The sequence below is a fragment of the Homalodisca vitripennis genome, chromosome 6, assembly GCF_021130785.1.
Source record: "Homalodisca vitripennis isolate AUS2020 chromosome 6, UT_GWSS_2.1, whole genome shotgun sequence".
In the NCBI taxonomy this organism is placed as follows: domain Eukaryota; kingdom Metazoa; phylum Arthropoda; class Insecta; order Hemiptera; family Cicadellidae; genus Homalodisca; species Homalodisca vitripennis.
The window spans coordinates 63962822-63988778 of record NC_060212.1 but is presented as its reverse complement, the minus strand read 5'-3'; the positions used below and the strand labels follow the sequence as shown (position 1 = coordinate 63988778).

The window sequence follows — 25957 nt, the reverse complement described above, 5'->3', positions numbered from 1 at the left end:
TTTCATTTTTAGATAGTGCATGGCATAAGATATAGTGAAGAGTAGTAGGTCAGCTACTTCTTCAAATTGAAGTAGACAGCATGCTTTACATCAATTAGTTTTTAATTTTTAACATATTTACATGCTGAGTTTTCCAAAATCCTATCTTAGAACATATTTAAACTCTATAAAGAATTTTTGTGCCAAGCTTCATTATCCAAAACCTTATAGTTTTTCAGAAAATGTAAATTAGTCAATGGTATTTTTGACACACACACACACACACATGTGTATATAATATATATATATACAGTAGAGTCCCGATAGTTCGAGTCTCAATAGTCCGAGGTTCCATTAAATCCGAGCCAACACGTGTAAAAAAAATAAAATGTGATATTGACATATTTGTACAACACACTCGAGCGTATGTCTGTAAACTGAGTGCTAGGCTACTTGGAGAAGCTGGCAGCCTGACTCATCAGTGCCACTTCATTTGCACTGCCCCACCCCCACCCTATTTATTGTCAAGGCCACGGAACATCGCGCCCCGTATTGTCTAAAAATAAATCAGTCCGTTGTTCATCACGTTCGACTGCGGTACGGTTGTTCTAGATTACGATCGCAGTGCGCTTACCTGTCTGTTATTTACAACGTACAGTACTTGTTGTCTAAAATATTAAGTTTTAGTAAAAAAGTATTTTTCTGAAGTGTTTATGTGTTCATTGTACAGTGAACTATGAGTTAAAAAAAGTAAAAGAAAGTTTTGTACTGATAAAAACAAAACTAGAAGCTCTTAAAAAGACTTGATAAAGGTGAAACGTTAAAAAAATTAGCTGCCGAGTACGGAGTTGGTGAAGTGACAGTTGGTGACTGGCAAAGGAATCGCGATAAAATTGAAAAATTTGCATCAGAAAAGTGCTCGGAAAAGTGTACGAATGAGCGGAAGTCTACAAAGAAAGCAGAGTATGAAAAAACAAGCGAGGCCCTATTTTTTATAGTTTTGTCAACAAAGAAACAAAGGTTTGTCCTATTTCCGGACTCTATTTTACAGGAAAAGGCATTGTACTTTCGCAATGAAATCAATGAAGGTGAGGAAGATTTTACGGCAAAGTGTAGGATGGCTTGACCGTTGGAAAAAACGTTATGGCGTGAGGCAGTTAGAAATTTGTGGGGAGAAACTTTCGGCGGATTCGGAGGCAGTTGTTCAGTTCTGTGAAAAGTTAAAAAATCTTATTAAAAGTAAAAATTTAACACCTGATCAGATTTACAACTGTGATGAAACTGGTTTGAATTTAAAACTTTGCCATAAAAAACTCTAGCTTCACGGGAGAAAAAAGCTGCTCCGGGTCACAAAAAAGCAAAGAGAGACTGACTGTGTTAGCCGCTTCAAACGCGTCGGGAAGCCATAAATTAAAAACTAACTGTCATGGCAAGTCTGCTAAGCCTCGTGCGTTTAAAAAACATGTCTATTTCAACGCTTCCAGCAACTTATACAAACAAAAAAAAAACGCATGGACAGACAAACAAATTTTTAAAAACTGGTTTTTTAGTGAATTTGTTCCTGAAACCAAAAAGTTTTTGAAGAAAAGCAACCTACCCTCTAAAGCTATCTTAACACTTGATAACGCAGGATCACACCCAGATGAAGGGAACTGCAATGCGATGGCATACGCACGATGTTTTTGCCACCGAACGTGACCAGCCTCATTCAGCCTATGGACCAAGGCGTACTTGAAACTTTGAAAAAAAAGTACAGACGCCGTTTGTTGCAATCAATGTTTCAAACAATTGAAGGAGAGGCAACCATAAAAGATTTCCTGAAAAAAGTCACAATCAAGGATGTTATTTATTGGATCGCTGAAGCTTGGAGCGAAATTAAAACCAGAAACAATCCAGAAATCATGGAAGAAAATCGGAGTGTGTAAAATTGAAAAATGATGATGAAGATGACGATCTACCGGTTAATAAATTTAATAAACAGACTTCCTGGTTGAAATGGGACAAATCAAACTGATATTGGAGAGTGGATGAGTAGGGACGAACGGTTAGAGACAACAGACGACACCATATTGAGATGGTCACAGACATGACAGCTGACGGGAGTGACGAAGAAGAAAGTGTGCAGGAGACCAGACCCGGCAATGACTCACAGCGACGGCTACGAGGCACTGGATGCGGCCCTGCACTACGTAGAGCAGCAAGCAGAGGCGACAGCGGCAGACATGTTATTGCTTCGGCGGCGGTGGAGAGACATGGCTGCCCCGCAAACGCTGCAGTGTGGTGAAACAAAAAACTCTAGACAGTTTTTTTTTAAGTAAACATTGCATCTTTGGACCTCTGTAAGTAATTTCTTAATGCTGGTATTTGTAATAAAAGCATATTTCTTTTGGTTTGCCTTCAGTTCTAATTATAACCCAATTTTTCTCAAAGTGTTCCGTATAATTCGAGTTCTTCACAATTCGAGGTACATTCGGTCCCATTCACCTCGGATTACCGGGACTCTACTGTATATATATATATGCAAAAAAAGAATAAAAGTAAACATGTAATTACTTTTTTATAATTTAACTGTATATTGTATTTTATAGTACTGGATACTTCTAATCTAAATTTAAATTTATACTGCAATTCTTGAATTCCTTGGTATATTATAAGACATTTTAGGAAGTGGCATTAAATATTGAAATTAAAAATTATTTACAAATGTGTTGCACTCTAGTTAAAAAAAAAAAACAATTTGTTGTTTTAAGTTGTACAACTAAATAGATTATGCATTTTGTTTTACATTATATAGACCATTTTAAACAGATTATCTCTCATTTAAACCAAAAGCTAGTTTTGACTTGATAAGCTTGTTCCAAATTTTACAATTGGACTTTGGAAGAGTCTTTCTGGTACCTTACAAATCCCTTTTACTGAGTAACAGTTATTAAATATTTCGTTATGAGCAATCCGTATTGTGAAACCCATTTTTCATCTTGCCTGTTGAATGAATACTGATGGTTATTGATCCTAATATGTAAGGGATTTGTAGTTAAATCAATTCTTTTAACTTGGGACAAAATTTGCAAGACAACTCGTAAATCACTTAACAAACAAATTTTCATATTGATCATAGGTCAAATAGTTTCTGAGTATCAATGTCATATACAAACATCCTCTTTTATATGTATAGTTACATACATTTATACAAACAATGAATCATTTTAAAATTTAGGGAACAAAATAACCCACAAGTTAATGGTAACAATGGGGATTAGGATGGCACCTGCCTATGAAAACCTATTCATGAGTAAGCTGGGAGACAATTTTCTGAAATCTCGGTTACACAAACCTCTTATTTGGCTGAGATTATAGACAACATTTTCATGATCTGGCAATATGGTAAAACTTACAAAGACGGCTAAAACATCTCAATACATTTCCACTTTTAAAATTTACTTGAACTTTGTCTCCTAAAACTGTAACATTTTTAGACCTAGACATTTTTATACAATTATTAAAACTTTGAAAACAAACAAATGATGAAGGAGCAAGATTTCCAGTCCAGTAAATAATGGGAAAGACTCGGTTCTCAGATTTTTTTCTAAACATCAGTATAATGATTGACTTCTGGACTCACACAACAGACGAGATGAGTGATATTAGTACTGCCCCAACAAGATAAGAAGACTATAACTCAATTTTGAGTGTATAATGCATGATACATGAAAACTAATATTTTATTAGAAGACTACAAATTGCATTTATCGTCACAGCTTATCTTGTGATACTATAAATGTAAATGTTTCAGATAGTGAAAAATTCAAATACTTTGATTTTTGTGCCTTTAGTTCTAGTTTATTTCTTGTGAACCATAGCCTGAGATAATTAAGGCTTGCTCTATTTAATTTCTCAATTGAAGTGTAGTGGCTGCTCTGTATGAAAGAGCGGTATCATCTTCTATCCAGTTATTTTTCCATTAAAAAATACTAAAAACAGTATTGGCTCCAGAACTGAGCCTTGGGGTACACCACTCTCTATGGGGTCTTAACTTACTGTTAAAATACCAATTGAAAAAGTTGTCTGTTACTAAGGTATGATCTATACTATACTACTCAAGCCTTTTCCAGTTTTTTTGTATTAGTGATTCATGATTTACTGTGTGGAATGCCTTTTTTATAGCCAGAAACAAGCCAGCTGCCATAGTATATTGCAAATTATTTAAATTTAAATAAATACAAAAAATAAATTGTGCCATTTCAGTTTTAAAATCTTCCATAACCCAAATTGGAAAGGAAAGAACAATTTTACTCAACCAAAATATCTAATGAGTCTAGTTGTGGTAATTTTTTCCAAAAGATTGGAAAATCTGACAGATGATATAGGTCTATAGTTTGAATTGAATTAGCCAGTCCTCTTGGACTATTTTTTTTATTTTTAATGTTTGTGGGAAAAAACTGTCACTTAAAATTTTATTAAGTATATATACTAAAATAGAGTTATTTCCAAAGACACACTCTTTACTACACATTTGTAACAGAATCCTGGCCAGGAACCTTATGATAAGTAAGCAAAGTGATCAAAGTTGTTATTTCGTGCTCTGACACTGGTAATCAAATTAGTGAATATTAATAGGAGACATTATTGTAAACATTGATTTGATTTGCACTAAAATATACAGTGAATGCAATCTGAGTAGGTATATTTGAAAACAGGTTGTTAAACTCTTCAGCAACAATCAAATATGCAGTATCAAGACTTTTGTTGTATAATAGGTATCATGAAGTAAATCATTTTTATCAGCCCTGTGTGTTTCAAATTTATGGATTGTCAAAAGTTTCCACCGGTCCCTTGGGGTTTAAGTTATCCATGTTCCACTGTAATTGGTATCTTTTGGTTGCAGTTTTGCTTGCAGTTTTGCTTTACTGGGGTATGGCTACTAATAAAATGTAACCATGTAAAATCTTTGAACAGCCGCCATTTTGTACTGGATCAATCTTTTTGAGTGCGGTTTGCGGCATTAAACTCTGCTAGATAAGCCCTTTAAAATGATGTCCATATTGACCTATGCTCCTATTTAAGATTTCCTTCTGACTCCTTGCGGGACGTCCCCATGATATTACAGAAAACTGATATTTCCCTCAAAAAGTTGGAGGTATTGAAAATTGTTTAGTTAAATTCTTCATGTAATAATTTTGGAAACAAGTAGTTTTTTTTATTTTCTTGTGTCAGAAAACTTAAAAGTCATTGCTTATAAATATTGATAAAGTTGTCATATATTCATTTTGCTTTCTGTAATATATCAATGTTCTATTCCTTGTTGCAATCAGTGTATGAAGTTAGATTTATAGAGTTTTGTTGTGTGTTAGATTTTGATCATTATTATGTAATAAAACAAATAGTTGAATTTTATTTCTCAATTCACAAAAACTTTACAACATACTTGAAGTTGTACATTATTAATTAGTTACATATTTAAATTAAAGACAAGTTTTCTTATGTTCACAACACTCATGTTAAAACATGCCATAAGTAAGTATAAGAAGTCATTAAAAACTGAATAGTCATAATTATGTAATAGTTGTTTTAATATGATTTAGCTCCAGGAAAAGGTTTAGGTAATAAGTGTATTTGAGGTTTTTTAATTTATATATTTCAACAAAATAAAAACATACTTGAAATCTGTAGAGCTAACTGTTTATGGTGCATATATATCTTGTATTGTACAATACAACACATAACTGTGTGCCAATTTTGTTTTACTTTTGTTAGTTCTTGCAGGACTTTTGGAGAAATTTATATTAAATTAATTATCATAATTATTTCTCATGAGAAATAAAATGTACTAATAATCTGTCTATTAACTGTAATAGGTAAGTAATAATGGTGTGCCAATATTTTGAATAGAATAAAACAGCGATATTAATTGAATCTGGACCCAAATTGTTGGTGGTTTTCATTATTCAAGTGGAGCCAGATTTATTTATACACTAAATATAAAATGAAAGAAACCAAAGTAATTATGGTAATCAACCAGGAACCCTCACTCTGGTTGTTTGGTTGCTTTACCTGACCACTCCGTAACCATCCGAGTGTTCATGTCCTTATGTAGGCATTTTTCTCTTGAAATGCATTTAAATTTGTTTTGTGTTTTTACAAAAACAACTACCAATTATTACTATATTAATAGTTTTATGACATCTGTAATAATTGTATTACAACATTTATATATTCTAGGTTTAAAGTTAATTATTTATTTCCATTAGTACTTAAACCGTTTACTATAAAAATTGATTTATTTTATGTTATAACAAAGTTTATACTAATTAAATATTTTTTAATGTGTGCCAACAATGAAGCTTATAATAGTTAATAAACCATTGTCATTGTAGGTTTATTGCTGAATAATTAAGTTAACATAGTGTAATAATTGAAGAATTAAAGTGTCTTGAAAGATTCAAGATCTTTATTAGTCAATAAGCACATTACAAAAGCGCAATAGACATCGTTAGGTATAATTTAGTCATTAATTTAACAACATAGAGCCTTAAAAAATAACTAAGAAAGCATGTGTTTCAACTTGAACAATACTCAGTTGTTACTACTGTGATTGTAAGAAAATAAAAAATAGCTATCACAAAGCTTTCCATGACCAATAAGCGTCATCTAAATTAATAACAAATCTAAATAAATAATTAACAAAAAGAATCATGACAATTAAAATAAAACTAAAAAATAAAATTATTAACATTACAAATATGTTATAATAATAAACTAACAATTTTAAAAACTTAATTTTCTAATATCACAGTTAAGGAACTAATCAACGTGTAATACGTAATTACAGAGTAAATACTTATAATTTTGACCATTTAATGCATATTTAATTTTTGTACATTTACTAGTTTTGGATCTGCAAGTAACTTGTTGAATAATTTAATTCTCATACTTAATTGACTAGAGTGACTCTTTCCAAGTCTTAACATATTTCAAATCAAGCAAATGTTTTTTTTCTGGTCGGATAGCTATGAAAATCTTCTCTGAGATTATAAAACTGCAATTACAAAATTTTACAAAATAAAATAAAGTAGTGCAGAAAATGTATGGACCACCATATGAACAAGTTGAATGGAGAAGGAAGCACAACTGATAGATAAAGCTATTGACATAGTGAGTGATATAAAGTACAGGAGAAGAGGAGAGGAATGTCGACAACAGCTAAAATAAATAGTTGATCAGCTACATAAAAGGGAAACACCAAGTTGTAGATATCCAACATACTACATTTGATCTCACTTCCATGTCTAGATCAAGTCCTCAACCAGTCGCAAGAGGAGTGCCTCAGGGATCCGTGCTAGAACCTATTCTATTCATTTTTTTGACTAATAACTTCTCAGCTCTAATTTAAAACTACAGTATCAGCTGCATAATGTATGCAGACAACATAACACTTTTTTTATTAAAATGACCCAGCTCAGGAATTGTATTACATATCTGTCGCATCTCTAAAAAAAAGCCATAGCCTACAGTAAACCCTAACATGACAACACAAGCACATTTTAGCAGGAGAAAGTTCTGGTCAAAGGACTCACATGGGCAGACCATGTAAATAAAATGAGCACTGGTGTCTATGTTGTTAAACGCACTAAATGGGTTGGCACTCTAGAAGTGGGTAAAATGGCCTACCATGCTCTAATAGAATCTTGTATTAGATATGACCTTACAATCTGGGGAGTCTCCTCTAGAAATCTCAAGAGAGTACTTGTACTACAAAACAAGCCAATTAGGACCATAGCAAACCTGATTTATTGTGGAAGGCTATATTGAATTCAAAAACAGCATTTATTAATTAAAAGACAAGATTATAAACTTTCATTTTGTATTTAAAATGTGAAAAAGTACAAATGTATATGGACAAAAATGCTTCCAGAAACAATACAAATGTTAGTACCAGTATTCATATTTACTTTAAATTTGTTATCACCAAAAAAAATATGTAATGTCAACAATGATTTTGAATGGTACCTAGAAATAAAGCATTGTTTGTTTCATTAACTTGTAAAATAATATTTCTTACACTTTAATTTGAGTTGTATATCAATATATTGCAAGTTTTGCTGCAATATGACAAACATACGAAAAGCCAATCAGATCGGCCACTGACAGTTCTGAGAATGAATATTATGGCCTATTAGATTGGCCACTTGCAGTTCTTGGAAGGTACAATACCTAATCTGATTGGTCTCTGGTTTTATGTTTTACAAAAATACCTAATATTTTGGGCAAATTTCATTATACTACAGGTATATTGATGACACAATAGTTATATTTAATGGTAGTGAGAGCTAACTTTGTTGTATAACTATTTATTAAAGTTGAAGCTTAATTAAGTTCACACTTGACACTGAAAAGAGAAGCAGAATTAATTTATTTCCTCAAAGTACAATAACTATTACATTTAATCCATTTTAAATTAAAAATCAGTTAAAACTACAACTTACTTGTCTTGTTGCCAGGTGTATTGTAGAATAAAACTTTAATAGTTTTAAGACAAAATAAAAAAGATTGGATCAATATTTTTGAATAAATTATAGAACCTCCAAGATTAAGCCTGGTTGGAGGTTCCATCATGGTATTATGATAAAATATATACATAAATTCAGCTTCAGAATAACACAAAAATTATAGTATACTATTTGCTCTGCCAACGTAAACAAAAGAAAAATACGCAATGTATACTTAAATTGTGCCGGGAATCCCTAACAGCGTTTCTAACTCTTCTATACCAAAAAACTAATACTGAAGTTTTTTTTACTGCTATTATAATAACATAAGGGGTTATTATTACATGGTCTGGTAATTTATTATAAATTCTAGGTGCAACAAGAATGTTGGATTTTTAAAATAACTTTGTAAAGCCTTTAGGACAAAAATGCTAAGTTTATATTTTTATGCAAATCTAAGAACTGATAAGTAACTTGGATATACTACATATGAGTGAAAAAGAATGACTACTGAGTACGCTGGGAGAATTTTAAATTTATAGGGCATTGAAAAAGATGGACAGAACTTATTAAATGCAACCTCCATATCAGTTCCAAGAGAGTTTTAATGGAATTATACACCAGTTCCAGAACAATAACAGCTGGTAATGATAGTGACAATGTCCTTGACACAGGAGTGGTCCAACACTAGTCGTCCTTGTGCCTGTATAATTTTGTCGGGTTAGCAAATACAGTGTGTTGTGTGTGTGGCTTTAAATTAATTGACGCCACTGATTAACTGATATAATTTTAAATTTTTATTCCTGATGATGGCACTATCGTATCAAAACTGCTAAAATTATCTGTATTATTGAAAAGACTAATATTTAACGGATAGTAAAAGCCTATTTTTAATTGACACGTTTAGTCCAGGGACCAACAATATGTTTTTTATAAATCCAAACCTAACTCCTAATCATTAATCACTAATTCTTAGTTGTTTTAGTAAGTAAGCATAAAGAAATATATTGCAATAAACATGGATACTAATACGTACAACAACACAATATTTTAAATCACAGAAGAACTAGTAATTTACAAATATAACACAAAGCAGAGCATCAAATCACTCAAGTTGTAAACAGCCAAACTGAATTCGGGGCACTAGCCTAGATCCTGGGGTTCTATCGAAAGCAGGGCCACCTCTTGCCGGACGCTAAATAAGCGTTTATCCGAGCCCAACCATTGGTTGGATTCGGATCCCCCTTCGGTCTTGAGCGACACTTGTTGGTGCCACCCCTGGAGAGGTACTTTCCCAGTTCATTGAGGATCACTCGAACTAAGGTCAGCCCGTTTCCTAGGCCCCAAATGAAAGAGCTGATGCCCTGGCCAACCAGGGCTCGGCGACAATTATTATGACGAGCCCTCAACCGTTCTGCGGTGTTCCAAGGTGTGAATCCTCTAGGGTTGTCTCGAAATGGGTTTCGCGCGGAGCATGAGAGAAGGTGGAGGTTGCATACGGGCTTGAGAATGAGCAGAATGGTGTTAAAGTGAGCAGATTACACCCTTCCTTCAGAGTGGCGTCGGACCTTCTCTCATTAAATAGATCAATGTCTTCTCGGGTTATTGGTCTTATCATGGGGCATGGTCACCTGAGGAAGCATCTTCACAGAGTCAGCATCCTTCAGAAGGATCCGCTCTGCAGAATGTGTAATGAGCAGGATGAAACTGCTGAGCACCTGCTCTTTGACTGCCCTTTAATAGCAAGGGAGCGGTATGCTATCTTTGGTAGTTTGGACAGGGGTGGTGAATTTCCCCAGGAGGACCTGATAGGTTGTTTTCGGCAGTTTGTGGAACTGCTGAAATTATGGACTATAAATTATAGGTAGGCCTCATGGTGTGTTTCCGGGGTGCGCAAAAAGCCCTTGAGGCTTAAGTGAATGGCAGTAGGCCGCCCCAAGGAAAAAAAAAACAGCCAAACTTATGTTGGCGTATTTCACTTCAATGGAAAAAAACAATGCCAGTTTCTTTGTCAGTCACTGGCAAGCTGCAATTGAATAAACCAATCTTGTTACTCTAATAATTTTAGAATTAAATAGTATAATTTGCAGCTATTATTATTTTTATTGAATAAGAAAAATAAGAATTTTTGCCTTCCTTCAATGGCACACTGATTTAAAAGAAACACCTAAGAACGCATAACGGAACACATTTTTTGTGTCTTTTGAATCAGTAAATCCTTTTATATGTAAGCTCTTGATTTTCCTATCCATTGAAAATAATCATAACTTACAGCCCTGATAATTCAAATCATAATTTACAGTCAGCAGTACCAATAACTATAACACAAGAGAACTGACACACACACCTGAATTGGATTGTTTATAACTAAATAATCCAATTTCATTAAGAGCCAAATAGTGTGCGCACATCCCATATACATAATAGTGCATACACACACACAGGTAGATGCACTAAAAGGGTTATGTATATTATTTTACAAGTTATTGCGTGTTTATAAGTTAATTCACACCCAAAATCTTGCAAACAGAGAAATTACAATGTTTAATAGCTAAAAACACAATTGCGTAGGTCAGTATTCAAAAATCTTAGTAGGGCTTCAGACTCTCCTAATTCAGTTGGATACTTAAAACCATCACTACTGGAACACGTATCTCACATACCACCAATTAACAATAGCTTAATTTATCAATCTAGACAAGCAACGTAAACAAAAGGTAACTCTATGTAAATACAAAGTTGTTCCAAGTTGTGGATATATTACTAGTAAGATGAAGTAATAATACTAAAAGTCATTATGCCACTATATGTGCATGTCTAGTTATTTTTCAATAATACAGCTAAACTAAGGACCAATATATTAGGACAATATATCTTAGTAAAAGCTATTTTTTAAACTTACAATGAGGTCCATGTCATTTCTTGCAATTATATGTTTTATGAATTTCCAAAGGACCAGTTTGCATGTGTATGTTGTGCTTTACATTAAATAGTGTTACAAAAATTTGTAGAAACATAGATTTATTAATTGTGCTTGCCATAGACTATATTGTATATTTACGGTTTGTTAACTTTATATCGTTTTATAATAAATAAACAGCACAGATGGGTGCTAGATATTTGTGCCTTAGTGGAAGTAAGGAACCATTGAAATTGGTAAATATAATTTTTTTTAGAAACAATTTTGAAGCATTTCATGGTTTTTAAATTTATTTGCTCTAGTTGTGTTTTGTATGTTTAGTACAAAATTGACTTAAAAATGTGTTGTTAAAATTATTTAAGCATGTAATAAACTAATTTTTCCATCAATTGTGATATTTTGCTTTGTTATCCTATATCATATAATTGGCGTAGCTACAGATCTTTTTCTGGGGGGAGCTTGGTTCCCATCCTTAAGTGGGTGGGCAGGAGTCTGAGGATTGAGGTTCTCTAGATGGAATTTAAAAATATTATTAACCCTTTTAGGGCAAAAATATTTTTCAACAATTTTAGGGTGTTATTTTTATTAGTGATTCATTTTTCATCTTATTACCAAGAATGGTCGTCAATTGCTTTGGTCTTTCTTGCTGCTCTAACCGTTTACATCTCTAATAGTGCACAGTATTTATAGAATCATTGATATGGTATACAGTATTACTTTTAGAAGACAAAAGTCGTTAATCGATTTAAAATATCCTGTTTTGATAAAATTTAAATATAAAAAAGTAAAGAATGTCTTATTTTACCAGGCGAAGTTAGGGCTAAGAAGCCCTCTCTAACACTTCACCTGGTTACTTAACTTAATTATACTAAAAACGTTGTGATGAAACTGCACTTAGAGATTTTTCACACCAACCAATGAATAGTAGGCACTTTACTAGCCAAAAATGATTATCCCTTCAAAGGCCAAAAATATTTCACCTATTTTAGGGTGTAATGTTTTTATTGGTGATAATCAGGTTTTGTATTGAGAAAAAAAAAACAAGTCTAAAATGAAATTTTGTTGCATTTTTGTTCAAACCCAATCTATTCTGAAAAATATTAAAACACTTAAATGACCTTTTGAGCATTTTATTGAAGGAATTAAATACTCTTTTAGATAATAAGCTAATTAAGATTTAAAACACACCCATTTATTAAATGATTAAGTTTATTTTAGTTTATTACAGAGACTCGTGGTCATCTACTGAACCGGCAGTCACCAGTAAAAGACCTAGAAGTTTTTCTCTGCTATGATTTAAGTCCTATTGCAGATGTGCGTATTGGGCGCAGCAAGGCTTTTAAATATGCGGAATGCTGTCACTGGTCTTCGCCAACTAAACAATCCAATTTCATTAAGAGCCAAATAGTGTGCGCACATCTGCCCTTTTTCGGTATATTCTGCCTCTGTATGGTCCCCTCATCAGGGTTACTGTAGACAAAAACTCCAGTGAGTCCAGAGAAAATTTGTTAGAATTGTTGGCTACAGGTTGGAATACAATTATAATGAAGTACCAGTCTCCGACTTGGAAAAAGCCCTAAAATTAAACTCTTCGAAGGTCAGAAGGTGCCGTTGGCGTACAAGATCCTTGGAGTTGTTTGAGAGAAGGCACCACTCATTAGCTTTCCTGGAGTCCAACAGCACATTGGATCGGATACATCGGCTGGGTAACCGCACTCTCTAGTTGCCTTGACTTTTTCTCCTGTTCCCCAAAGCTTGTGTAGGATTCACTCTGTTGCAGTTGGAGTGACTTGTGTGTAAGTTATCACTCCTTAAAAAAATGTGGCTTTGTTTTTGTTATTTTCTAAAGACAATTTATTGTATTGTTGATTGTTGCATAATTTAATTGTTTTCCTGTTATTTCCCTTTTAACCGTACTATGATATTTGCTATTTATTTATTGAATCTTTGAATGTGATTCTTTTACTATTGCCTATTTTTTGTTGAAAAACATTAGATATATATTTTGTTACTATCCACCATTGTGGAAGTGTATAGTTATTATTTAAATTTAATTTATTACATGTTTATTGCTGTGAGTTAACCATCAATACTGTTAAAATTGGACATTTGTCCATTGGAAATAAAGAAATAAAAGATACCGGTCAGCCGTGATGACTACCATGTTACATTCTCATACTAATTAGATTACATCTAAAATGGCTCTCAACTTGAAATCATATTGGAACTTGTTAACAAATCGCTACTGTCTTGATTTCTTTTAATTCAACCAATATGTGTGTATATTTGTAAACATATTTTATGACAAATCATTGAAACAAACATTATGTCAAAACACCTAATAAGAGAATCTAAAGTGTATAAATATTAGTTAAAAAACATTTAAACATTGATCTAAGGTGGTTAGGAGGAGCTTCACACTGTTTATTAATGGAAATTTATCTAAATACTGAAACTACAGTCTCAAATAATAGCCACAAGAGCATATATAAAATCTGGTTGAAAATTGTTGACGTTTAAAAATCGAAGTGTTTAAACATTGGACCATTTTTTAATTAGCTCATGGGCACACTGGTTAAATCCTGAGGTCATACTGAAGAAACAGTCATAACCAATTTCAGGGCAGATTCTTAAGAAAAGGCAAAGGTATTCTATGAGAAAATAATATAGAAAAAACAATTTCAAAGCAAGTGAAGGGTGGTTAGAAAAATTAAAAAAGCATTTCAGGATTTGGTTGTTAAGTACGACGGGCGAAAAACTGTAATGTGATGTTGCTGCAGTCAAACCAGTCAAGGAAAAGTTTAAGCAAATCATTGAGGAACTAGACCTAACTCCCGATCAAGTTTATAACGCAGATAAGAGTGGTTTATTTTACCAGATTTTGCCTAATGCTGCAATGAATGCCTTTGCAACTTTGAAGTGTCTGCTGGTGATATTTTTGTTTTAAAGAGGCTTCGAGAGAAAGCGTTAAAATTGTATTTTCAAACCAAGAAACAAAAGAAAATAGAAAGTTTTTGTATTACTCCAATGGACTATACCTATCGCACCGTAAGTTAAGGTTATGTTTACTTCTAGTGTGGTACAGCACTGATAAAAACCATTACATATGTAAAAAGAAAAAACATGTTTTAGTGCCTTTCACTTAAATTTAGTACCCAAGTATAAATAGTAATTTTGAATAGTATTGGTGTAATGAAACACACATTTTGTACATTTTAAGCATTTTTATTGATGGCCTCCCAATAATCCAGCATTATCGCTGATCAGGCAATACCGTGGCCTGATAGGATTAGTGAGAGTACTGTATTTACATTGATAAGGGATGTATATACACCTCCCAACACAACTTTTACATCCAATACAAAGTTCAACAAAGTACATTTTAAAAATTTAATCACGTAAATAAATATAAAAGTGCAGGAATATTTACTTCATTTATTTTAAAGTTCTTTACCAAAATAAAATAAAAATAGAGAAGCTGATGAAAATTGCAAATGTGTCATTCACACAAACAACTAATTCTCCTCACTGTGATAATAAAGGCTTGTTTATGAGATAACAGGGAAACATGTCATGATATACAAAACAAATTATTCAAACTGGTTGTTTTTGGTCGGGTATATTAAACAGCATCGTTAACTAGCCAGACTGGTAACTCTTATACCAGACCTGCAGACTCAAATATTCGTTCTTCTGGTTCCACAAAGTAAACTGCTTACCAACTATTAAACCTACATTTACTCCTTAAAACTATTTAAAAATGTTTTTCTTTTATAACATAAACTTGAATTTCACCAGATTCACATGTTTTTTTTTTTAAAAACAAAAGCAGTTTTTCTTCAAAACAAAATTTATTATAAAATAAAACATTTTTACAAAACTACGGCTAAAAACTATTTTGAGACATGGTAATTCATCAGTAAACTCTTGAGTTCCTGAAACAAAAGAGAACATCAAGTCAGTTTTCTGTCTAATTTCATTTCATAATAACATTTTAATTAAGAATAATCTTCATTGTATTCATGTCCGAGGACAGAGACATCATTACAGAACAAAATAATGCCCATGTAGCTGGTTCCTGTTCCATATAATTGTACTGTACAGTAAAATTTTAACAACAATTGGCCCCTTTGATGGAATCAGGCTACGACTTGTGTCTAGCGTTTTTCTGCAGGTGTTTGTGTTGGCTGCATTAGAATCCCGGCCGATTCTGGTGAGCAGACCTGCAAAATTCTTTTACTTTAAGTTTTGACAGCAAAGCCTAACATCTCACCTACCCCTCTCTACCTCCACCCCTCCTCATTCCTGGTCCAAGCTAATGAACTGACTCAGTATATGGTAGATCTGTAAGGCTTCCATATACAGATTTATGAGTCCATTAAAAGCACAAGTGGTGTAACTCCACTTTTTCGTTTTTATGAGTTAAACATTCTGTTTGACGCCTACCATTCTAGTGGCGTAAATCCTATTCTTTTAAACACCACACAGATAGTAGCACTTGCCCTCCTGTCAGAGATGCCCTCCACCAGCTGACAGTGCAGCTGACGTAGTTGGGAGTTACACCACTTGTGCAGTAACTAAAGCCAAAAAAGTTGTATGTTGATTCACTTCATGACCTCAATTCTCTTGAAACCAATTAAATATAATTGATTAAAAAAGACTCAAAACATTAAGCGTGGTAAGAGAAAAATAGTATTTTATATACTAAAAGAACAATTAATCACAAACAAGACTACAAAAATAGTATATTTCATTGTCTCATCAAGTACATAACTGAGTGCACACAACGTTATAAAAACGATCCCAAGGCACAATAGAGCAACCGAGTTTTCTACACACAAAGCTAATAAAACATTCGCATTGAATCAACCCCTCCCGCCACAGCTAAGGTATGAGTAACTTTATCGTGGTAAGAAGGTGCCAGTAGAGAGAAGTTTATTGACGCAATTGGTTGTAAGGAATATTCTTTTATTTCTCGATGCTATACTTACTTTTCTTACCTAGGACATTGCAACATGAACTTTTAAATTTAATTTAATATTTGTTTTTCTACTGTTATAAAGTTTATAATTTATTCAATTGTTTATGTTCTTTTTATACTGATTGTTTGAATTTAAAACAGTTCTTTTACTTATCATACAAACCTTACAAAAGTAATAAAAAACTAGACTCAAAAAAATAAGTGTAGTAAGAGCAAAACAGTATTTTATATACTAAAAGAACAATCAAATGTTTTATGAGTATGAAATCAAAATTACTAAGTTACGGGGTCAACACTATATAGTCTATAACAGCTGGAATGTCCTGATATGCAGTACCTGATTGCCCAGAGCCTGAACCATCTGTGCCAGCCGTCTGGTGGCAGGTAGGTCAGGGTATCGAGAGATATATGTGCACACGTGATGCACGGCCACTCTGTATAACACCGGGCAGAATGTCTCTTTCACTCTACCTGCAAAACACTGCTTATTACTATTTTCATACTTTAAATGTATTAATTATCCAGTATATATATATATTTACATTATGCTACTAGCAAACATAGTAATCATCATTTCAAACAAAAAAAAATCATATAAATATAAATTGAGAAATTTATCTATTAGCCGCTAGCCGCCATTTTGTACTTTTTATAAAAAAATATTATCTCTAAAACTAATTAGCTAAAGAAACAAAATTTGGCACATAGGTTTGAGTACAAAACAGGAAAAGTTTTTAAAAGTAATTGTGATATTTTATTTAATAATAACATAATGCTGTCTGTAGAAATGTTTTTAGTCAAATAACAAAAAAACCAGTATAGTTATCAAACATCCACTAGACACCGACTATTTGAACAATTTCATTACAATTCCAACGGTACTTGTTTCAACAAAATTGTACCCTCCTTCTCAAAAATCTTTGAACGTGTTTATAATCAATTACTTAAATTTTTAGAGTAAAATAAGTTATTAGATGAAGAACAGCATGGGTTTTTGCCCGGCAAATCTACTGTTACAGCTAGTATGGAATTCATTGAAAACATAATAAATTCAGTTGATGCCAGAAAAAAAGTTTTAAATATTTTCCTTGATTTATCAAGTGCCTTTGACAGTGTACCTTATGTCCTGTTGTTAAACAAAGTAATAAATGTAGAAATAATAAAAAAGAACTAAATTGGTTTACTTCCTATCTTAACAATAGGCAACAGTATGTGGAAACACAATTAACAGAAAATATCAAGGACAGCACTTATTTAAGGAGGTCGTCTTAGCCCAGCAAACAGTCAAGTACGGAGTTCCCCAACACTCAATATTGGGACCTCTATTTTTTATTTGCTACCTTGGAGGGATAACCAAAATTATTAATAGGAATAAAATGTGTAAATATGCCGATGACACGAAAATCGTATTAACGCCACACACCATTCAAAGGAAAAGTTGAAGATTTCTGCCTATATTAAGCTAGCAGCTATTGGAGAATTCTTAAAAAATATAATCCGTTACTGAATTAAAAAAAATTCAATGTTATAAAATTCTAGACAAAACAAAATTGGAACAAAAATAAACCAACACTTATAATTAGCAATGATCTCACGCAAGAAAACTGAACAATATTTTTAGGTTTAATCGTAGATTAACACCTTCCTTGGAATAAACATGTTGACAGTTTATTAAATAACATTTCATCTGGAATCTACGCCTTACGGCACATGTCAAAGTTATGCGACCAAAGTGCTCTAAAATAAAAATGTATTATGCACTCATTCACTCACATTTAGCATAATGGAGCAATATCCACACAAAATCTTGAAAAAAATGAAAAAAAAAAACTGTTAGAATAATATTAAACCCGAATAGACGAGATTCAGTAAAACACCTGTTTAGTGAGAATCCCAAAAATGTATAGCCTTTATATTATGGAAATCATTAAATATGTTAAAAGTTATTTTACATATTGGTTAACAGTAAGTAACGCATGACTATATATAATTAAAAAAATCAACATTGACAAACATAATTTGAAATTCTATGAAATGAGAACAGAATGTATAGGGAAAAGATGTATTAATTGTTTAAACCAAAGAAATAAAAATGACAATAGCAAAAATGTTGATAAGTAAAATTTCACAAATAAAGCTCTATACCCAATTGAAGAATTATTCTTTAACAATTAGTAAAAAAAACTACTTAAAAATTAACTAACTGTAAATATTAGTTTTAAAATTATTTTTTGTTTTAAATTTAGACTTTTATAGATACAGACGCTATTCATATACAGTTGGTGTTTTCATTTAATATATCACAATTTATGTTTTGGAATAAAGAAAATTCTTGCTCTTTCTCACAGACACTGATTATTATCATACAAAACAGCAAATTTCAATTCATTCTCCAATATACGTAATAATTACACCAGACCCAATAGTACTCTTATTTATCCTTTACACAAAACACAAGCCTTTGAGAAATTGCCTGAGTATGGAGAAATTCGTTTCTATAATATTTGCCCATAATTGGAGAATAATAATAATAATTTTCAAATATAATAATTTACCAAATTAGAGAATTGTTTGGAGGTTTTTAAAGAAAAAATAAGGCTGTTTGCTGGAAAAGTGTTTTTACTTTTTAAAGTGTAAATGAATTCTTAATTGAAAAGCAATAAATTGTTAATCATTATTTAAATTGTACAATATGTTTATGTTGTGTTAGGTATTTTACTGTTTGCTGTCTATTTTTATATTTCATGCTTAGTGGTTAATGTTTTACGTTTAAATTTTATTACTATGCGTCTCATCTACACAATGAATATTTGATACTTAATTTATATTTTAATTTAGGTAAGGTGGTTTTTAACAAATTGACATGTCATCTACCATAAGGTAATTAACCTTACTGTTATGTGACAACATGTAAAACAAAGTGTATAAATTCTCAAAACACAATATCTAAGAGCTCACCTTGAGCGAGGGCACTCAAGTAAATGAACAGAAGGTCCGGATCGGTTTCACAAGGTTCCAGGTACTTTATCAGGGGCACCTATGGGACAAGACAAAAACCAGTAATCACAGATGTTACAGGTATTTAAGTATGAAACTGTGCATCTATTAAATATAAATTACGATCTTAACTCTAAATTTTGTTGACACTGTACAGAGACAAAGTAAAACTTAGTATACATAATAATTAAATTACATTATAACATCTTTAAAGTTAGAGATGGTCGGGTTACAAGAAAATGGCCAGAAATAGTTTCAGAAATGGCATTTCTGGGGTGAAAATACTGTCAGATTAATAAACTATATAGAATCAAGAAGCTTTATTGTCATTAAATACACAAAGGTACAATAGTTATTGTCATGAATACAGTAAACATCTACTATAATACTAATGAAAACTAAATTACAGATAAATTATTTTCCTTTTTCATGTGGATCACGTATTTGTGGTGTGAAGAAAAACATTATTCTACCGTATAGTTTTGTAAAGATGTGTATATTTATAGAGATAGATATCAAAATCCACCAATACTGATACACTGTTTAAAGAAAAAATAATAAATAATAAATTGTCTAGTTAAATTAATTAACAAGACCCTAAGCTGACTGGAAATAAACAAATGAAATACAGACTTATACATATTTAAGATAGGGCCAAATATGTAAATAATACAGTTTTAAACTGCATAGAGCAGGGGTTCTGAACCTTTCAGGCTTTGTGCCAACCCCAGTACACTGAAATTTGATCACTTCTTCCCTCTACCATCATCACCTTAAAGGTAAACAGAAGTAGTAAAATTTAAATTTGTACTTGTAGGTTAGGGTAGATTTTAAATTTGCATGTTTTAAAATTAAATATTTGATAATATTTCAATAGAACGTTTAATATTATCTCAAATACCTTTTTTACTAGTCTTTGCTTACACTTATTGCCACCAGTAAGTTGTTTTTAATAAAACAAATAACAAACATTAATTTTTCTTTTAAAATCTACAAAAGTAAGTTAATAACATCAGGCACTTGGTTATTTAGTGAGAAGGTTAGCACTGTTTGTTTTTCACAAGTTTTTAAATATCTGGATTTACCAGTAACAAAGCATATCACAGATCACTTTTGACATCCAGTTTTGCTTAATTTTTGACTGTAGATAAGTATACGTTGAGAATCCAGACTCACAGAGGTGTATTAATGAGAATTGTACTAACAACTTTGCAGCTTCCAAAGCCGGTAGAAAGCAAAATAACTCAACCAAAAATATTCAACACCCCTGTTTTGAAATTCCGTTGTTGCATGAGAATTCATTTTATGCCGATTGCCTATTCTTGAATATGGTCGGGAATATGGCCACTCGATTTTAAACAGATTTCTCGTCAACTTGCCAGTTCTCTGTCCTAACATCCGGAAAAATACTGTTCAATTTAATTTTTAAGTTGTACCAAATACCATGATACAAGGTATTTAAAATTAACTGATAAATTGCAGTGGTAGATGTATCTTCAACAGCTTTCTCATTCTCCATTTGAAAACTTCCAGTACAATAGAGTTTCAAATATTTAGGCAGCATGGCATCATTACTCACAACAGCATTGCAAAGAATGCAAATAAATAATAACCGTTTTTGTTAATGGAAATGAAAATCCATATTTAATACAATAATAACCATACTATCTTTATTGTTTTTCAGTGATATAACTATTGTCAGGCATACTACAAAAACACACAACTTGTCTGTCCCACTATGTATTTTTACTAGTTTAACAAATTTCAATATCCTACACTTAAATAAACCATGTAAGTGTCAATAATCACTCAATAAACAAACACATGTGAGCATTAAGAGAATAGCTTGCAAGCTGTGTTCTCCAACACTTGCCTTTTATTCTAATGCACTGATGCCTTCCTTGAAAATCTTCTACACCTCCCTATGGGGGCACGCCCCCAGATTGAGATTCACTGGCATAGAGCATGAAGGCAAGATTACAGTTCTATGCCAAACAATCAATATGACTGTTTTACAAAAATTGAATTAATTAATAGCTGTACAACTTTTCTTAATTTAACTTGTTTAATTATTGAGGCATATTAAAGATAACATTTGTATCCAACTTCTGCATTAAAAATATATAAAACTTGATTTCCTTAAATTTAAAAGAAGATATAATAATCAACAATTTAGTTGATGATATATCAATTAGTTAGGAAGATCATATTTTATTTTGATTTGCTCTTTAACCAATATATGTGAAAAGTGTGATACACGCTAATTAACAATGTCAATCAAGAACGTTGTGTTACTTTTATTAACATATGGGATCTTAAAGATTCTTAAGTGAAGGTCTGTCTATACACTCATTTTGTAGTCCTGAAATAATCACGTACCTGAGACACAGGAGTAGACAGAAACCGGAGTGCAGCACCAAGCTCGCACCAGATCAGTTTCCGTAGCTTGATGTTGTGCTGCTGCTGCAAGGGAATCAACACGAATCGACCAAACAATTGGTCACCATAAGATACACCAACAAATTGCTCCAATATTTGCCGGTAACTGCAAAATCATAAAATCATAACAAATTTTAAGGTATACTAAGCTAATATTGGTATAGCTTGTTGCAACATTAATGCGTCTCTGTCTTGGAAAACCTTCCTAAATAAACTAGAATACTAAAAGATTACACCTTCAAAAACAAGGAAACAAAACAGAGGTGAAACTAGATATCCACATTCTTAGCTGTTATTCCTGAATTATTAAAATCTAAAATTAGTCATTGCCAGGATATTCAACTCACATAAACAAATCACATTTAATTTCATACATGACTCTCAATTCTGAAAAGTACAAATCATTTACTTTCAGTGACCTAGCAAAATTTAGTAATTTCACTGATTGTGGACCATGCATATTTAAACAGAAGAACCACTCAGCTATAAAATGCTTGGGATAGAGTCAGATTATTATTCTGGTGATGGATTACTCATGATTCACTGACTAGTACAACTGTAATGTACTTTTGGTTACTTGTTTAGTCCCGGTCAATTTAGACATTGACCCTTGCAAAAATTCCCAGAAAGCTGAAAATTGTGCATAGATGTTAGGGACACTATTGTTATGAAATTGTGAAAAGTCTCCATCGATCCCATGTCTGCAAATTTTTCTATTCAAGGTCAAATTTCACAAAAATAGGTTTTTTGAATTTGTCAGTGAAACGGTTCGTTTTATGAAAAAATATGCCAAACAAAAATTGTAGATCATGCATGTACCTACAAAAATGCTCCTTATACTTTTTTTTCATAACACTAACAGTTTTTGAGAAAAAACAATTACAAACTTTCTACGCTGTATTGTCCATAATAAGCACGACTAAGCTGCCTATGAATATAATAAAACTGGAAGTCTGCGTGAACTAATACATTCATATTGACCGATAATTCCTAATTTTAATGGACCATGTGCCCTTTTGAAAACAATATCTGCCTGTCATTCCATTGTTCGAGTGGCCGTTCCGTCTACCTGCTTTTCTGAGATCGCACGAAATCACTGTTAGTCTTTAAAATTCCTTCGTAGTGAAAACATGTAGTTATTTCAAATATTCTCTGCTAAAGTTTGTGCTGTATTCACTTTTTGTTGAAAATATCTCGCAATAGTGTTTTATTTGCACTAAACTTTTTATCTTCAAGTCAATGTGTTATTGTTGATAGCGGCATGAAGACGTTACTTAACGCGAGTATTCAAGGGGGGGGGGTCAATTTACTGATTACTTGAAGAATGTAAATTAAACGACAAATCATGTGCAGTGTCGCAATCAATACAATAGAAAGAGTACAATTGCAGCAGCAAAATGGCAACATGAAGAGGAATCAGCTAATACCTCTCAAAAGTCCTCCTCGTACTAGAGCACATGTGAGTCATATTTTTCTTTTAAAAATTGTTGTTTATTTTTAGGCGACAAGTTGAGTGAGGAATACGAAAAGAAACAAGCACAGAAATCTCGTCGTAAAATTTGTAACCTTATAACTCTTTCATTTAAAGACTCAGTTATGAAAGCAGCTCAGTCTCGTTTCTGATGACACTGCAAAAACTATAGTTGCTAGTATCGGGTTTGAACACGATTTAGTTGCTGCTGAAGTTAAGTACCATAATGATTGCTTTGTATCAGTTTTAAAAAGCCGACCACTGGAGGTCAAGTCTGTCGTTCTCAAGATGAAACATTGTATCTCGCCATGGGGGAAATATTTTCATATACTGAAAGTAGTGATGACTGCCAGTTTACCTTAGAATAATTAGAAAATATTTGTAAAAACGTAAGTGTTGATAACAGAAAAATTAAATTACGATTGAAGTTAAATTATGGTAATAGAGTCATTATTACTCAGAAACTAGGACAATTAACATTGTATGTTTTCTTTTCTTGTTATCATGATATTATAAATCAAACTTGGAGTGAAAAAACCTAAAGGCAAAGAAGAGCAATTGAACGTCCTATCAACTGAGGTAGCAATTATTCGGGAAGATAATCAATCGGTTCAATCATATACAGTTTTTACCATGCTATGACTGGCTGTGATAAATCAGCAATATTTCGAAGGGGTAAAACAACAATTTTTTAATTGTTTGAAAAAGAAAAATTATATTACTTGTGCACAAGCTTTAGAAGATATCAACTCTTGACCAGAAAAACTCGCTTTCTTCTGTCTGTATATGGAGCTCCAAAAAATTACTTCTATAGACAAATTACGTTACTTATCTTTTGCAAAACAAAACACGTAATAAAAAACGTGTGCAATTAGCCTGCCTTCCTCCAACCGCAACTTCCGCTCACCAACAGTTTTATCGTGTATATTACTAGGTTTCAGGTGTGGCTTGGTAATCAACTAGACCCAGAACAATGGGGTTGGAAGCATGTCAATAATGCATTGGAACCAACCCACACGCTTATTCCACCTGCACCAAAAAACCTCATTAATTCTGTTTTTTGCAACTACAAAAAGGGGTGTAACTTAAGATGCGGCTGCAAAAAAAGTAGGTTTATTTTGTTCACTATCGTGCACTACTTGTCAAGGCCAATCGTGTTCAAATGTTGAATCTACAACAGAAGAAGATTTTTACATGAACGACGAAACAACTGATATATCGCTGTTAGTACAATTTACATCTACTCAAGAAGATGAGTAAGAAGAAGAAAAATAGAGAGAGAGAGAAGCAGATAGAGGGTAAGAAGAGGAAATAATTAATGACGATGATGATGAATAATATATTTTTACAACTAAGTATAACGGGGACTTGTCACTCGAGCTGTACCTGATCGACAACGACCACACTGACAAGAGTGCAACGACTGAAAAGAAGAAGAATAACCAAACATTCATTAAATTTTATACTGGAATATACTGTGGAATAGACCTACCGGGGAAAACCACATTAAAAAAAATCACGCTAGGTACACTACCCCATAGGTGGCGTAGAAAACGTGTTCATATTATAGACAATACAGCATAAGAAAATTTTGTAATTGTTTTTTCTCAAAAATGGTTAGTGTTATGAAAAAAGGAATAAGGAGTATTTTTGTAGATAATTGCATGATCTACAATTTTTGTGTGACATATTTTTTCATAAAACTAACCGCTTCACTGAAAAACTCAAAAAAACCAATTTTTGTGAAATTTGACCTTGAATACAAAAATTTTGCAGACATGGGATCGATGGGGACTTTTCACAATTTCATAACAATGGTGTCCCTAATCATCTATGCAAATTTTCAGCTTTCTGGGAATTAATGCAAAGTTACCCCTATTTTTTGGTTAAATTGGCTGGACTAGTGTTATTCTGTCTGAATTGTCTAAATAATACCTCATGGGGAACTGATCAACAGACTTGAAACTTTTTATGAAGTTTCATGTCTATATAAAAGCAAGATCAAGTTCGATGATGATGCGTGCCACTACGTTGGATTTGGCTGAGCATTAGGGAACATTTTCACACTGATCTAATGGTTAACCATATTGGAAACCAGAAAATTGCAGCATAAATTCTTAAAGCAAATTAGTACAAATATATGAAATCCCAATATATGGTAACAGATCCATCCTATCAGAAAGGAATGACCTATAGACTGGAAATTTTGCATGCAGCCTCAGCAAAGTCTATTCCACAAAACATAGTGTGGCATATTCAAAGACTGTTTGTCTGGTTTTGTCCTGGCACTACCATATTGGTTTGAATAGTGTACTAATCAGCTTAATTAGCTGAGCGTTAGCAAAGCTTACCACTTGGGGAGCTGGGAAAATTTCATTTCTGTATCTTTCCACACAATATATCAAGAAGGAACTGACTTATTGAATTGAAATATTGCATGAAGCTTCGAATCTATACAGGTAACATCACTCCATGGGCTTTTGCTGAGCATTAGCAAATATTGTTAAATTGGTCTTAGGGGTAATCATGATGGCAACAAGAAAACCACAGAATAAATAAACTTGTAAGCAAACTGAGTAGAGTTACATAACACTTTAACACGTGACATAATAACAACACATATAGTCTATCTGCAAGGTATCTCAAGGAAGCTTTCTCTAATCAAAGGAAGGTCCTTTTAGGAC

At 32.5% G+C, this 25957-nt stretch overlaps 1 protein-coding gene and 1 long non-coding RNA gene across 3 annotated transcripts in view; one reads left to right on the top strand and one right to left on the bottom strand.

Moving 5' to 3' along the window:
- Positions 1-1487: 1487 nt before the first annotated feature.
- LOC124364397 lies at positions 1488-18633 on the top strand. The gene is made up of 3 exons (XR_006922601.1): positions 1488-1729; positions 17432-17438; positions 18623-18633. It is a non-coding gene; the product is annotated as an uncharacterized LOC124364397 (long non-coding RNA).
- The window catches only part of LOC124364396 (RNA polymerase II-associated protein 1-like), a 72120-nt gene continuing 61367 nt past the window's right edge, over positions 15205-25957 (bottom strand). For both annotated transcript variants that reach the window (XM_046819838.1, XM_046819839.1), the window contains exons 21-24: positions 21743-21908; positions 19325-19403; positions 16704-16837; positions 15205-15320 (exon numbers count right to left, since the gene is read on the bottom strand). In XM_046819838.1, coding sequence (XP_046675794.1) covers positions 15279-15320; positions 16704-16837; positions 19325-19403; positions 21743-21908 — 421 coding nt within the window. In that variant the 3' untranslated portion in view covers positions 15205-15278. The remainder of the gene's footprint in view (positions 15321-16703; positions 16838-19324; positions 19404-21742; positions 21909-25957) is intronic.